General features: G+C 37.9%; 1 protein-coding gene across 2 annotated transcripts in view; it reads right to left on the bottom strand.

Moving 5' to 3' along the window:
* The window catches only part of PIK3C3 (phosphatidylinositol 3-kinase catalytic subunit type 3), a 148,156-nt gene that overhangs the window by 12,306 nt on the left and 119,752 nt on the right, over positions 1–16,098 (bottom strand). For both annotated transcript variants that reach the window (XM_021093598.1, NM_001012956.2), the window contains 1 exon segment: positions 8,193–8,361. In XM_021093598.1, coding sequence (XP_020949257.1) covers positions 8,193–8,361 — 169 coding nt within the window.

The following is a 16,098-nucleotide window of genomic DNA, read 5'->3' as shown; positions in this document are numbered from 1 at the left end:
TTGCCATTCTTCTCATATTAAGAACACTCTTAGAAGTAGTAATGCTTAGATCTTTATAATGATTACTATTATTCCTATGGACAATAAATAGAATGTGAGCCTATTCACCAGCTGTATCAATGACAATCAAGCCTCGAAAACATAAGTTATTCTAGGGTCTTGATATAATGCCATCTCTAGGTCCCCCACTAGGGAACACACTTTTGGAGTAACCACCTAATAATTACAATTTTTAGAAAGTATATCCTTTTTAGAAGGGATCAAAATAGAATTTGCTTAATACCATTAATTAGCATTTTACTAAGCAATGAAGATCTATCTTTGCTCAATAATGACAAGAATTCATTATCTTAAGACCACCTCATGGAGTTCCCAGGGAGTGCAGCAGGATTAAGGATCTAGCGTTGCCGCTGCTGTGGCTCAGTTTGATTCCTGGCCCTGAACTTCCACATGCTGTGGGTGTGGCAAAAAAAAAAAAAAAAAAAAAAAAAGACTACCTTGGTGTGTCATGGGTAAAAGAATGAAAGTGAAATACTGATTCCTCTAATCACTTATAAGTATCCCTCAGGTACACTAATCCCACCAATTTAGAAACTATAGTGACTGGTCTGTATATAAGCAACCCTAAATGAAGGAGAAAATAGCTAGTACTCTCCTCCACTGAAAATGTGCAAGGTAGAGTTCCCTGGTCGCTCAGCAGGTTAAGGATCCGGCATGGTCACTACTGTAGTTCAGGTCACTGCTGCAGTGTGGGTTCAATTCCTAGACCTGGAGCTTCCACATGCCATGGATATGCCCCCCAAAATGTGCAAGATGTAGAAATAATACCATCTTTGGAGTATGCTAGCCCCTACAGGAACTAAAGGTTTATCCTCATCAACCCTCAAACTTTTCATTTTCCTCCAAACACGGAGAAAAAATGTTAATATTCCAAATGCTCATTTACAGAGGTAGAGCCATGTGCAGAAAGGTGAAAGTAAGTGTACACTGGGTGCAATCCACTTCCTGCTCCAGAACATTCTCCCCTTGGATGGTTATGCTGAGTGGTCCCATAGCACTACAATGATAAAAGGAGATGCAGGTTTGAGTTTGAGGATGGATAATGAGTAAAGAAAGCTTTGGTTTTAGGCAACAAAGGCTTTTAGCTGGTCTCAGTAAAAGAGTCAATACACGTGCCTTGCATTTTCTTCTCTAGGGGATGGAAGTCAGGATTTAGGAGATGCAGAACCTTTATTCCAGCTGTCTACTTATCCATAATGTAAAAAAGTACATAAAAATCATTTGATACTTGAATTGTAATGATAATGGAATTTGTAGACACAAATGACTATCCATATGAACCTCAAATTACCTATTTCATCATCATTTTTGAATTTTATATATCTCTGAAAATCAGGGACTATAATGAAAAAAATTTTCTATCCTGATGTAATCGTCTAAGCAAATGAGGCCCTAACTCCCTTTTACACTTTTTTTTTTTTAAAAAGTATGATTACAGTTGGAGTTCCTGTAGTGGCACAGTGGTTAACGGATCCGACTAGGAACCATGAGGTTGCGGGTTCAATCCCTGGCCTTGCTCAGTGGGTTAAGGATCCAGCGTTGCTGTGAACTGTGGTGTAGGTTGCAGACGCGGCTTGGATCCTGCACTGCTGTGGCTGTGACGTAGGCTGGTGGCTACAGCTCCGATTCAACCCCTAGCCTGGGAACCTCCATATGTCATGGGAGCAGCCCAAGAAATGGCAAAAAGAAAAAAAAAAAAAAAAAAAAAAAAAGTATGATCATAGCTCAATAGCTCTAACTTAGCTCTAAAAGTTACTGATTTCCTAGTGGAAATTTATAAAATGCACATCACAGATTATTTCACTTCTACTCACATGATAATTTTATTCACTTAACTAGCACACACATACTTACTGAATACTCACTCTACACAGTTCTGGGCACTAAAGGCAGTGAATTGAACAAGCGAGATCCCTCCAAGATTACATTCTGGAGGAAGGTAGATCTCACAATAAACTGACAAAGAAGAAAACTTCTTACCTGTTTGACTGACAAAACATTTTTAAAAATAAAGAAAAAATAGAGAAATGGGTCAAAGATTGATGGGTGGGGAAGAAAAGTCATTTTAAGGAGGTATGATTTTATTCTAATTGTACTAGGTACAAAGAGAGTTTAAAGAGTGTAGTGACATACTCACATACACATTTTCTAAAAGCTCACACTGGCCATCTTTTGGGGAGTAAGAATGGAGGAAGGGAAACTATTTCACAGATGTTCAGGTGGAAAAGAAGTAATATGGACATTATTAAGCTATATTTTGGAGAGGAAGTGGATGCCACTTGCTGATGGTTTCAATGAAATGGATAACAGAGGACAGAGGAACTGAATGTCAATAAGAATTTAGTTTACATGAGGTACTGAGGTTATTTATCAAAATTTTAAAAAATGAATGAAAGAAGAACAGGACTTTGGGCTGGGAATTAAGAATTCCACTTTAGACACATATTGAGTTTGAGATCCCTACTAGATGTTAAGTAGGCAGTTAGATGTATCTCAGAGCTGATGGTAATAGTTTGGGGTCATCATTATTTGGATCCTATTTAAAATCACAAATCCGGGTAAAAATGCTTAAGGAGAGAGTTTAGGGGAGAAAGTGAGCCCTAAAGCAAAAAAAAAAAAAAAAAAAAAAAAAAAAAAGAAAAAAAAGAAAAGAGGGGGAATAGGACATACCAAATATAAGAAAGGTTTTTAGGAACAAAGACATGGTCAACTGCATCAAAGCTTCTAAGAAGCCAAAGTGGCAACTAAACTTGGTACAGGTTAACTGTTTATTTTAATACTATTAGTTTCAATAGCAGAGTGAAACTGGAAGCCTTACTGGAGAAGGCTGAAGGAAGAAAGGAGGCAAGTTAGTGGAGATAGTGAGAACTTTTTAAAGCAGATGTACTATGATGGAGAATGAAGAAATGGGGCAGCAGTACAATATAAACAAGGCAGTAGTACTCACCTAGCTGTGACAACCAAAACCATCTCCAGACACTGTCAAATATGCTTTGGGGGGAGGCTGAGTGCAAAGCAGCCCTCGGTTTAGAACCATTGACTTAAAACCAACAATGAGAACACCATCATTATTGGATTTTGAATGGTAGCAAATAGCTGCTGCACATGAAGCAGTAAGGCAGGCAGTTCTGATTAGAGTTAGGGTTTAGCAAGTGACATTATAGGACTACATTAAAATATGTAAGATAGGGTTTAGAGGGAGAGGCAGTTAAGAGTGATTACAGTTTGGGGCTGTAAAATTCAGTAGGAGAAGGAGAAAAATGAGAAATAAGGTAGATTACATATGGTGTTAGGGTGATGAAACAGTAGGTATCAATGAAGTTTAAGGCTTGTAGGAATAGAAGAGCTGTAAGGATAGAAGGTGTTGGTCATAGAGTAGAAAGCTGGGGATCAATATTCTGAAGCTGTAAAATTCCTAGTATTGAAGAGAGAGAGTGGCAAGGTTGGCTCTACATGAGGAGGACAAGGCCGTGAGAGGTCAGGTCATGGCTGGACTATGCATGCAGCAGTCCTGAAGAAGACAGTGAAAGTTTTCAGTGAATGAGAATGACAGGAAACTAGGGAGTTAATGATCAGTGGTAGGTTGTTTATCTGATGCTATAATTTCATTGTGCGCATCTATGCTTTTCTTCTTTAAGAAGGCAAAGAAAGAAATGGTTTGGAAGCGCATTAGGGACCAAGGGCACCAAGCCTTTGTCTAAGCTCTGTGGTATGTAGGATATTGAAATAAAGAAGACAATCCGGGAGTTCCCGTCGTGGCGCAGTGGTTAACGAATCCGACTAGGAACCATGAGGTTGCAGGTTCGGTCCCTGCCCTTGCTCAGTGGGTTAACGATCCGGCGTTGCCGTGAGCTGTGGTGTAGGTTGCAGACGCGGCTCGGATCCCGCGTTGCTGGGGCTCTGGCGTAGGCCGGTGGCTGCAGCTCTGATTGGACCCCTAGCCTGGGAACCTCCATATGCCGTGGGAGCGGCCCAAGAAATAGCAACAACAACAACAACAACAACAACAACAACAAAAAAAAGACAAAAAGACAAAAAAAAAAAAAAAAAAAAAAAAAAAAAAAAAAAGAAGACAATCCACTGAGAAAGCTGTAAGTACTATGGTATCTGCAGAGTATAGCCAACCACTATACATTATGTTACGAAAAATGATGAAGGCTCAGTCATTCATATTCTGCTTTGTTGACTATACACAGTTTCCCTGAATCTTACCATGGGGGAATCTCTGCAATCTACGACAGGGTAACACAGGGAGAGGAATATAAGAATCAATTTTGAAAGGGATATTTCAGAGGTTCTCAAACTGGCTGTCCATTAAATTCACCTAGGAAGCTTCTTGACAAAAATCAATGCCTGGGCCAAATCCAAAACCAATTAAATCTGATGGGGCCTGAACTGTCTTGGTTCACCCTTCCCACTCAACTCCCCCTGCAAAGAACCTCAGGCAATTCTAATGGGCAGCCAGGATCTATGTTAAAATGTCTGCCTTTATGGAAGCATAATGTGTAACATAATTTTTGTAACATTTGTAAAAGGCAAATATTAATGTTTTCTGGATTACCATTTGGTTTAAATTTTAACCACTCATGTTTCTATTATTATGGCAAAGTGAAACAGAATGAAAATAAATATAAAATGGAATACTGTATAAGAAACTTAAACATCCAATTACTTTGTAGATAATCTGTCACTACCTTAACTGTATTAATCTTTTACATCTGTTGCCATTAACCTGCATCTTCTATTTAAGACAGAACCAGGGAGTTCCCATTGTGGTTCAGCGGAAATGAATCCGACTAGTGTCCGTGAGGATTTGGGTTCGATCCCTGGCCTCACTCAGTGGGTTAAGGATCTGGTATTGTTGTGGGATATGGTGTTGGTAGCAGCCGCAGCTTGGATCTGGTGTGGCTGTGGCGTAGGCCAGGAGCTGCGGATCTGATTCAACCCCTAGCCTGGGGACTTCCATATATGCCATGGGGGTGGCCCTAAAAAAAGAAAAAAAAAGACAGAACCAGTAACACAAAATAGAGAGTATATATTGGTCATTCAATATCCTATCCAGAAAAACAGATTTAAAAGTTACTAGAAATCTTTAAAACTATTATCAAAAGAAAATATGTGATCGAGGTTAAAAAAAAATGACAGGGTGGGAAAAGTGTGTAAAACCAGGTCTAGACAAAGATTTAAGGATGGATACACATTCAATTTTTAAAAAGGAGTGGGTTGAGCACAGTGAAAGAAAAGATACTTTCTCTTACTCATGTTTATGCCAACCACCATGCTACTCACTGGTCATACAAAGATGGCCTAAATTTTTCAGTAAAAACCTTCAATAAAAAGGAGTTCCCATCGTGGTTCAGTGGGAATGAATTTGACTAGTATCCATGAGGACACAGGTTCGATCCCTGGCCTCGATCAGTGGGTTAAGGATCCAGTGCTGCCGTGAGCTGCAGTGTGGGTCGAAGACATGGCTTAGATATGGCATTGCTGTGGTTGTGGTGTAGGCCAGTGGCTACAGCTCTGATTCAACCACTAGTCTGGGAAGCTCCATATGCTGTGGGTGCAGCCCTAAAAAGACAAAAAAAAGCACAAAACCAAAAAACAAAAAACCAACCCCCCAAAAAACCCCTTCAATAAAAAGAATAAAAACGCATTAACTCTATCAAGTGCTTACAGCATCTCTTTCCCCTACAGTCTATCCTTTTTGTATGCAACAAATATCAGAGTAGAATTCTACAAAAAGATTTACTTAGTAAGTGTACTACTTCCAGGACGGAAAACAATGAGGTTAATGATGAAAAGCAAGGTGATCAATAGATTTACTGCCGTTTGGTGGCTAGGAAAACATTCTCTAAGACAATGTAAAAACTGCTTGATACAGCAAATTTCAACATTTTTACTGAAAAGTTTAGGCCCTCTTTGTATCATCAGTCTAGCATAGTGCTCTGCATAAGAATTAATAGAAGTTACATTTGCCTTGAACACTTAGAATTTAAAATGTTTAGGCATTTACTGTTGACATAAGAGTCTTCAAAAAACAAAATTTCCATTTATTATTGCTATAGTAATGTATTTGGTTACATGAAAAACACATCAGAAAATGTGTTCTGATTTCTATACAACCTTTTTATAACTTGGTTCAAAGGGACCTCTCTGATAATATGATACAGTCTATTCAATGGATTTTTGTTGCAGAAACTGATCAGAAAGCAACAAAAACCATGAAAAGACCATGGTTGATCATGCCTAAAAACTCTAATGATAAGTGTGTCAAATAACATTACCTCCAAATGAGCTTTTAACTATCCAGTTCATTCGTATGCCCTAAGGGAAATTTTCTATACCATACTCTAAAATACAACGTTAAAAAATAAACATTGATCAAAATATTAGGGTCCAGGAGTTCCCGTCATGGCGCAGTGGTTAACAAATCCAACTAGGAACCATGAGGTTGTGGGTTCGATCCCTGCCCTTGCTCAGTGGGTTGAGGATCCGGCATTGCCATGAGCTGTGGTGTAGGTTGCAGATGCAGCTCGGATCCCGAGTTGCTGTGGCTTTGGCGTAGGCTGGCAGCTACAGCTCCGATTCGACCCCTAGCCTGGGAACCTCCATATGCTGCGGAAGCGGCCCAAGAAATGGCAAAAAAAAAAAAAAAAAAAATTAGGGTCCAGATAATCTTAACAGTGAAATTTGTGAAAGTGAAAAATGAAACAGTTTTCATGAATACAACATAAAGTGAGTTGGTTTATTATCTTTGTGATTCTTCTTAGTAATGGGGAAAGTTAACTTTGACTCCATATTAATACTCTGCCTCTATTTCTTCATTCTATTGAATTGTTTTGAATCCATTATCAATGACAGTTTATAAGGAACATTGTTTTCCTTCTGTTTTCAATAAGATAGAGCACCTTTGACATTTCTCTAGTTATCATTTCATATAATCTTGTCTACCTCCTTACTGATCACCATAGTTTCACCTAGCTTTCTATAGGTTTTGACTATTTTAAATTAAAAATCCCAGATATTAAAGTGGAATTTTCATCTCTGAAAGTACTTCTGCATCCATCAGGCACTGATCTTCTCATTATTCTTTTAGCATTTCTGGGAAGTAAAACTGAGCCACCCTACCACTGACAGTATAAGGCAGCTGTTTGTAAAATTTATGGTCAAGTTAGTGACATGTGGTAGAGAGTGAGTTAACAGTGAAGATCTATTAGGCCACTGCAAAGATGAAACCTGATTAACAGAGGACAGCCATTCACCCGGGGCTAGCAACATCAACATCATCTGGGAACAGGGCCTCATTCCAGATGTGAAGCAGGAATTTTCATATAAACACTGTAAGTTCTCATTTTATATATATATATTGAGTATCTAAACTGAGGCTACAAAGACAGAAAAGACAGAGCCCACATGCACAGGCAACTCACTGTCTACTGGTTACATATTCACCTGGAAGAACACATAGGTTGTCTCTTGAACTGGGATTTTTCTGGTGGACTAAGAATATTCAATTTGCATAGTTAGTTGAAAATGGAGTTAGAGTCAAATGTTCCATCAGTTTTGATTAATCATCAGAGACATGTCCTGAATTTAACAAATATGATTTTTAATTTATCTTTTTCCTGATGATACATAATTAGTCCTAAGTAAATTAGGATGAAGGAAGCAGAGATATAGTGGCCTTGGAGAAAAAGGAACAGAGAAAAATCAGTATTGTTTTTTAAAGCAGGATGACTGATGAGGTGCTTAAGAGACAAAAGCATATGTAACATTTATTCTTCAATCATTTAACAAATTTCAGAATGTTCCTCAAGAGTGCCAAAACTAAGACTGAAAAAGGTGCTATAAAGAGTAAAAATGATTTGATTAAACACTCTAAGTGAGCTAATGCTTCATTCTTGTGTAATGCCAGTTCCCCATGTGACAGGATTCAGCAGTCAGATAATTAGTAGAAAGAAAGAAATTGTCTTTTTCCTTTGATATCAGACTTTATCGTCATCAAACGTACATTAATAAATATTGTTGCCTGTGTCATTTTGAAAAAAAGAGTGATGTGATCTGAACAAATCTTTTTCTTGCTCTATGAAATGAACTTACCAAAATTCTCTATGTCAAGCAAATCAACTTACCTTCGAAGGTGGAGAAAAGCTGTGTAGCACTGTTTACGGAACTCTTGGTATTGTTCGCTCTGTGTGCCGCCCATTCCTTCTACCATTTCTTTATTCAGCTTCATTGGAGGAGGAAGAGGCTTTGGGTCCCTACCCAAAATATATCCAAAGTCTATGTGGAAGAGTTTGCCTGGATATTGACAAGAGATTCATTTGTTTCCAGAATTTTATCTTAAGGAACTGGGGAAATAGATATGTCGTAACAATTGGTAAAGCAGTGTCTCTTCGTAAAGAATATTAGTTCATTATGAAGTCTATTAAATTGTTTGATCCTCTAACCTCAGGCTTGGAAGTGGCCTTCAGAGCATACTTTAGTTCCTTTCAACTCACATTCATTCAGATGAAAATATACTTAAAAATCACTTCATGGTAATATTTCCTGAGATGAATCCTTCCTTTAATTTATCACTCTTCTCCCCACTTTCAAAAACATCCTCCAGGAGTTCCCGTCGTGGCTCAGTGGTTAACGAATCTGACTGAGAACCATGAGGTTGCAGGTTCAATCCCTGGCCTTGTTCAGTGGGTTGAGGATCCGGCATTGCCATGAGCTGTGGTGTAGGTCGCAGACGCAATTCGGATCTTGTGTTGCTTGGCTCTGGTGTAGGCCGTCGGCTACAGCTCCAATTCAACCCCTATCTTGGGAACCTCCATATGCTGTGGAAGCGGCTCAAGAAATGGCAAAAAGACAAAAACAAACAAACAAACAAAAAAAAACATCCTCCAAATTTCAAATTATATTGTTAGCTTCATTGGAGCCATTTCCAACTAATCTGTATCACTTAGTGGCTTTAGACTAAGAAACCAAGCACAGTATTCACCTCTGCCAAGGGCTGAATATGGCTGTAGTCCCATGAAGACCAACCCTTGAGCAGTCATCTAAACTCACAGGCCAGATATGTAAGGACGTGACTGCTCATTAACTTAGAGAATTATACATCACTGAATTCATAAAACATCTTGTGTTTTCAAGTAGGTATAAAGTAGGCATACAATGTAACACAAAAAGTAACCCCTTGGATTCTAAAATCTAAGCACCACTAAGGCAGGGATTTGTGCCTGTTTTGCTATATGCCCAGCCTCAGAATGGTTTCTAGTATACAGTAAGCACTCACTGTTGAATGAAGAAATGAATGAAGAAACTCCAAATTTTAGACAAAAGTGATATTAAATTTAAGTAAAATTCAAGATAGATACTGGCATTACTTCCCCACAAGAGTGAAGAAAGCTATACTTCAAGTTATTTGGAGTTGACAGAAGCACTGCTAAATTTGGGACATAGAGTTCATTATACAAAGAGAAATAAAAGCTTACAAATGAATGTTCATGACAACTAACCAGAGATTTAAACACTATCATCACATGGCTATAGAAAAAGTAGCCATTGTCCAGGAGGAAGAATTTTTCCTCTACCTTACTAGATTCTCTGGATGGTCTAAGAATTAAATTGACATGAGAAGATTAAGACGAGAAAATCAAAGTTTATTAACAAAGGTACATGGGAGAGACCCAGAAAAACTAAGTAACTCTCTGAATGGTTGAAATTCTTATCTTAAATACCATCTTCAGCTGAAGATAAATGAGGATGATGGGGTAGGGGTTTGGACTTCAAATGTGAGGAAGGCAACTGACATGAAGATGGAAAAGTGAATATTTGGGAAAGAAATGTTGGCTAGGCCTTGCAGAGACAATGGAACACAGAATGGACTCCAATCTCCAAGAATTTTTCTCCCCCACACCTGGCCTGTATTCTTTGCAGACGTTTCTGGTGATAGCTCTCTCCCTATGATAGGCCCTCTATCTAAAGTCCTCAGGCAGTTAGGGGTAAGGTCAAAGTTTCTGTCAGAGTTTTTTTGGCCTTGTTTTCATCTTGAAATCACATGCTAGAAACACTTTGGGGTGGCCAATTTTGTTCCCCCACACCACCACCAATGTAACTGTTGCACTGAAAACGAGTTTTCCATTTATCAAAATCATCTCCATATCTTCACTTTGAGCTGAAATCCATCAAGGCCCTGAAGAAAGAAGCTCTGACTTCCCTCTAGCTACCTAAAAGATGTCAGTAGAGGACCTGTTCCAGGAAGAGACCTATCACCAAAGATTAACTATAGTATGAACTCTGTACATAGATAGGGAGGAACCTAACAAAGTTTGTCAAAAATTCCCCTTGGCATCCCACCATTTCTGCATGGCCTAGCAAACATTTATTTACCAAACATCTGCTTTTCCAGCTCCATGACAAACACCTTCCTTCTCTTAGAGGTCCCAACCTACTACCTCCAACATCTTCCTTTGTCTTTAGCTGCAGATTTAAGGTGAGGTTTCAGCCACCTGGTGAGTTATTCGCTGGTTTCCTGGGTTTCTCCCACATACACATATTAATAAACTGCAGGTTTTCTCCTGTTAATCTGTCAATCATCTAGTCAATTTAATTCTCAGATCAGCCAGAAGAAACTAGAAGGAAGATGAAAATTTCTTTCTCAAGAGTCTCAAAGAAATTATTTTGACGGATATATCTAGTAGAGTAAATGACAAATGGAAGAGGTGAAATGAGAAAGAATTCTAATTAGATACAGAGAGCAAGAAATCTGTGGAGAAGTGAAAAGCGGCTGTCTGTTCATGCTTCCAAACAGCAAAGGCAGTGACAGGTTAAATAATTCCTCTAGGTCATACCAGGGCTCCTACATCAGCATGCATTTGGTTAGCAGTTATTATAGAGGCTCCTACCTCATCTAATTCTGTCAAAACACTTTGGTTGAGGTGTATAATGAAATTATTTGTTTACTCATCTTTCTCCCCAATGCTAAATTTTTAATGAACCATTAAGAGTCTTATAATAAAGAATCTTGGGAGTTCCTTGGTGGCTCAGTAGATTAAGGATCCAGCCATGTCACTTTGTCAATGCTGTGGCTTGGATTCAATCCCTGGCCTGGGAACTTTTGGATGCTGTGGGTGGGCAAAAAAAAAAAAAAAAAAAAGGGAAAAAGAAAAAAAGAAAAAAGAAAGAAAGAATCTTGTATTTATTGTTGTTATACTCCTGGATCCTACAATAATGCCTAGCATACCAGCATACAGGAACATACAATGTAGCTATTTTGCCTTTATTTAACTGATGACATCTCAATTCTGCATTTACAGTTTAGACAACTTTTAACAATATTTATTAATGTGAGAATTTGTCTTCTAGAAACCTAATAGTTCTCACAGAAGTTGTTATTTTTTTAAAAATTTTGACTCTTCATTTCCAAGAAGACCTACGATAAAATTAGTAAAGGCCAAGTCTGGATAATTTGAGTGGTTCCTTACTAAAAACTGTTCTGTCGTTTCTGTTTGATTGCAGGGATACTTTAATTGCTGCAGGCTAATGATAACAGAAGCAGAATGCCTTGAAAATTACATTTTAGCATCCTAAATAAATGGAAGTTATGATCTAGTTCAAGGAGAGAAAATTAGCATAAGAATATTCACATGGGACAGGACATTAACAGCACTCTGGACTGAAATATTTATCAGCAAGTGACAATTTAGTTGCAGTATTCCTTTGTCTGTCATATTAATGTTATTAGAATAAATCTTGCTACTTTGTAACATTACTTAATTTATAAATCTCTTTTTATTTAATAGTTATGTAAGAGCAGATGCACAGTAAGTTAATATCAGGCTTTATGTTGTACATATTTAAGGTTATAAAATGTAATATGTCAACGTGGGGTTTCATTTCTGTTTAAAACAGTTCTACATATTACTCATAATTGAAAAACACCTTTTCAGAATTCCAAAATAGGTTTCAGGGGTCTCTAAACACAATGAAATTAATATTTTTGGAAATTCACAGACTTCACCAATTTCCCAAGGGAAGTCCATGATTCCAAAAAGGATGAGAAACTGGTTTTGGAATAAATAACTTGACCATTTGGTTCTTACTGGGAAACCATTGTCTCCTAATTGTTTAAGTTTTAAAGGAGTATGCGATCATGGAATTTTCTATGATTTGGTGAAAAGCCTTGGACCAATTTCTGTTAAAGGTTTCATTGCCTTCAACTAAACATGTGTCCGCTTTTCAGCTAAGCACTTCATTTAGTGCTTTATCCTCATTCTGGAGTTCGCCTTTATCATCGATCTTGTTACACAAATATCACCCTCTAAAAAGGTAAAGAAATGAGAGGCTTATAATATCATTGGGACAGATAAACCCTCCTTGCTTTTATTTAACTATTTAAATAATGTTTTTTTATTAATATAATTCCTAATGACACCCACCACTTGAGCAGGGAAGCTATCTGAACAATATTCAGCTCAAAACTGCTACCGTGAATAAATAATGTATCAAAAGGTATCAACTGTCACACAGTTTATTTAATAGGCTCCACTCTTTTAATAGGAAACTTAGCCCCACTTCATTTCATAACAGGCATTACTGGAATTCCAATGTCAACTATGCATTACTGTCTGCAAATGAAGAGTGTATTTCTATCCTTCTTATAAGAAAATTCTCTAAGAACAAGAGTAATACTTAATTACAAGGCATAAAAGATTCATTTTCTAACTATGAAACTATTACTATGCTTTGCAAGTTCAAGGAGGAATGTATTTTGAAGAGAGTATTAATGTTTTAAGAAAATTCATGCCCATACACACCAAGGGGAAGGGCTTTTAAGTTAACACCTGTAAAAGAAATGTATAAGAATTTTTTTAAATGCACTTGATGAAATTAAAATGTTTAAAAAAATTACGGAGTGTGGTCTGACTCAAATCTATTACCTTAATTAGTCAAGAGGTAAAGTGTATATAAAAAATGTGGACTGTAGTTACCTGCTTTTTCCTGTCTTATAATACAAAGAAAATAAGAGGTGCTAATTAAATTTTCCTGTTATTTGCATAAGTGATATGATCATATTTTATTTTATTTTATTTTTTATTTTTTAATTTTTTTTTGTCTTTTTGCCATTTCTTGGGCCGCTCCTGCGGCATATGGAGGTTCCCGGGCTAGAGGTCGAATCGGAGCTGTAGCTGCCAGCCTACGCCAGAGCCACAGCAACGCAGGATCCGAGCCGCGTCTGTGACCTACACCACAGCTCACGGCAACGCCGGAACCTTGACCCACTGAGCAAGGGCAGGGACCGAACCCGCAACCTCATGGTTCCTAGTCGGATTCGTTAACCACTGCGCCACGACGGGAACTCCTGAACATATTTTAAAAATTGTATTTGAGGAGTTCCCATCGTAGCTCAGTAGTTAACAAACCCAACTAGCATCCATGAGGATGAGGTTTGATCCCTGGCCTTGCTCAGTGGGTTAAGGATCCAGCATTGCCATGAGCTGTGTAGTATGTTGCAGAGAAAGCTTGGATCCTGAGCTGCTGTGGCTGTGGCACAGGCCAGTGGCATCAGATCCAATTTGATCCCTAGCCTGGGAACCTCCATATGCCGCAGGTGTGGTCCAAAAAGAGAAAAGACAAAAAAAATTTTTAAAAACCCCTGTATTTGAAGACATTTGTAGTTCTTGGATTAAAAAAATAGATACTGCTGAAATTAATAGTATTTCATAGTAGACTTTTTAAAATTCCATTCTATCTAATAATTAAATGCAACCAATCTCTAAACTGTACTTATTCCATTTTTCATATCCCTGCTTAGTCCTTCTGCTTGACTCCTCCCTCTATAATCCAGACTCTTTTATTTATTTATTTATTTTTTATTTATTTATTTTTTTTGGTCTTTTGCCTTTTTAGGGCCACACCTGCAGCATATGGAGGTTCCCAGGCTAAGGGTCCAATCGGAGCTACAGCTGCTGGCCTAAGCCACAGCCTTAGCAATGCCAGATCCGAGCTGTGTTGTCAACCTACACCACAGCTCATGGCAACACCAGATCCTTAACCCACTGAGCAAGGCCAGGGATCGAACCTGCAATCTCACGGTTCCTGGTTGGATTTGTTTCTGCTGCGCCACAACAGCAACTCCCAGACTCTACTTTTTTGAAAATATCACACAATTCCCAAACTCAAAAATTCTTCCTGTCATTCTACTCCATAGTGTTTCGCACTCTTCAAATATTTTTTTTTTGTATACAACCTGATATTTTATTATTTTCTCATAAAATGACTTTATTTCTTAGGCAAATGCTATATCTTTCATGTTTCCCTACCACAAAACCTAGAAACAAAGAAGTGGTTAACAACTATTTATTGATACAACAGAACTTACATTCTAGAATGAAAAATGCTCCCTATACCCACACTCCCACTGCTCCCAACCCTTATTAAACTCCTAAGAAATACTTAGTTAGAGGCATTTTCACTTATACTTAAAAAAGAGGAGTTCCCGTCATGGCGCAGTGGTTAACGAATCCGACTAGGAACCATGACATTGCGGGTTCGGTCCCTGCCCTTGCTCAGTGGGTTAACAATCCGGCATTGCCGTAAGCTGTGGTGTAGGTTGCAGACGTGGCTTGGACCCAGCGTTGCTGTGGCTCTGGCGTAGGCCAGTGGCTACAGCTCCGATTAGACCCCTAGCCTGGGAACCGCCATATGCCGCGGGAGCAGCTCAAAGAAATAGCAAAAAGACAAAAAAAAAAAAATCCTAAAAAAAAAAAAAACATAGTAATGAGAAATACTTTTTAAAACTAGTTGAGTAACAAAGTACAATGAAACATACTAAGTATAGATTGGTATAGACATTCCAATCACCTGCTAAATATTTCACAAAATATATTATCACTTCACATTCAGCTATTAAGACGGTTGCTTATAAACAGGGATAAAATTAAGCTAATTAAGGGGGCAAAACCATGTCTACTCAGTATCTCTGACTATAGTCTATTTCCATTCAAGGAAAAAAAAAATTAAACATTATATATTTTCATTTTCCTAGTCATCAAAACCACAGTATTTTTTTCTCTGAAAGACTCTTTTCTTCTAGACAACTATTTTATTGCCTAAAGCAGAACAGTAACCCTTTGAAGATGAAAAACAATGGCCTTCAAAAAGCAATTCTAAACGATCTTGGTCTCAGGACTCTTTATGCTCTTAAAAATTATTGAGGATCCCCCATAAGTCTTGGTGGGCTTAACATTACTGATATTTATTGCATTTGAAATTAAAATTGAGACCTTAAAAATATTAATTAACTTAAAAATAACAAGTCAATAACATTTTTTTTTTTTGCTTTTTTTTTTAAGGGCTACACCTGAGATATATGGAAGTTCCCAGGCTAGAGGTCCAATCGGAACTGTAGCTGCCAGCCTATGCCACAGTCACAGAAACGCCAGATCTGAGCTGTGTCTGTGACCTACACTACGGTTCACAGCAACCCACTGAGCGAGGCCAGGGATCGAACCCGAATCCATGGATACTAGCTGGGTTCACCACCGCTGAGCCATGATGGGAACTCCAGAAGTCAGTAACATTTTAATATAACTTTTTATGAATAATGACTGTTTTCTAAAACAAAATACAATTTAACGAGAAGAGTGGCACTGCCTTACATGTCTGCCTTTTTCATGTCTGGCTTAATGGGAGAAGCTGGATTCTCACATTTGCTGCTTTTTACAATCAATTATGATTTATTGTTTTGACTAAGTATAAGAACCAAAGCTCTGAACAGATATGGACTTTGAAAGACAGAAAAAATCTTAATAACCTTTTCAGAGAATTACTGTAAACAATTTTTTTGCCCCTTTTCTGTTTGTTCATCCGTGTTTTCCTTTGACCTTAATCATAAGGATGAGGACCTAAGGCAACATTTAACTTAGCTTCTGATTTCTGCTTTTCTAAATATATACAACACCTTACCTAACCTGTTGATTCCTTTTCTGGATCAAAAGGAATGAGAATGAAGAATTAAATAGTTAAAGAATAACTGACTCTATCCCT

Source organism: Sus scrofa, chromosome 6 (genome assembly GCF_000003025.6).
Source record: "Sus scrofa isolate TJ Tabasco breed Duroc chromosome 6, Sscrofa11.1, whole genome shotgun sequence".
In the NCBI taxonomy this organism is placed as follows: Eukaryota; Metazoa; Chordata; class Mammalia; order Artiodactyla; family Suidae; genus Sus; species Sus scrofa.
The sequence above is the reverse complement of the archived record's forward strand: the minus strand, read 5'-3'. Positions and strand labels throughout refer to the sequence as shown.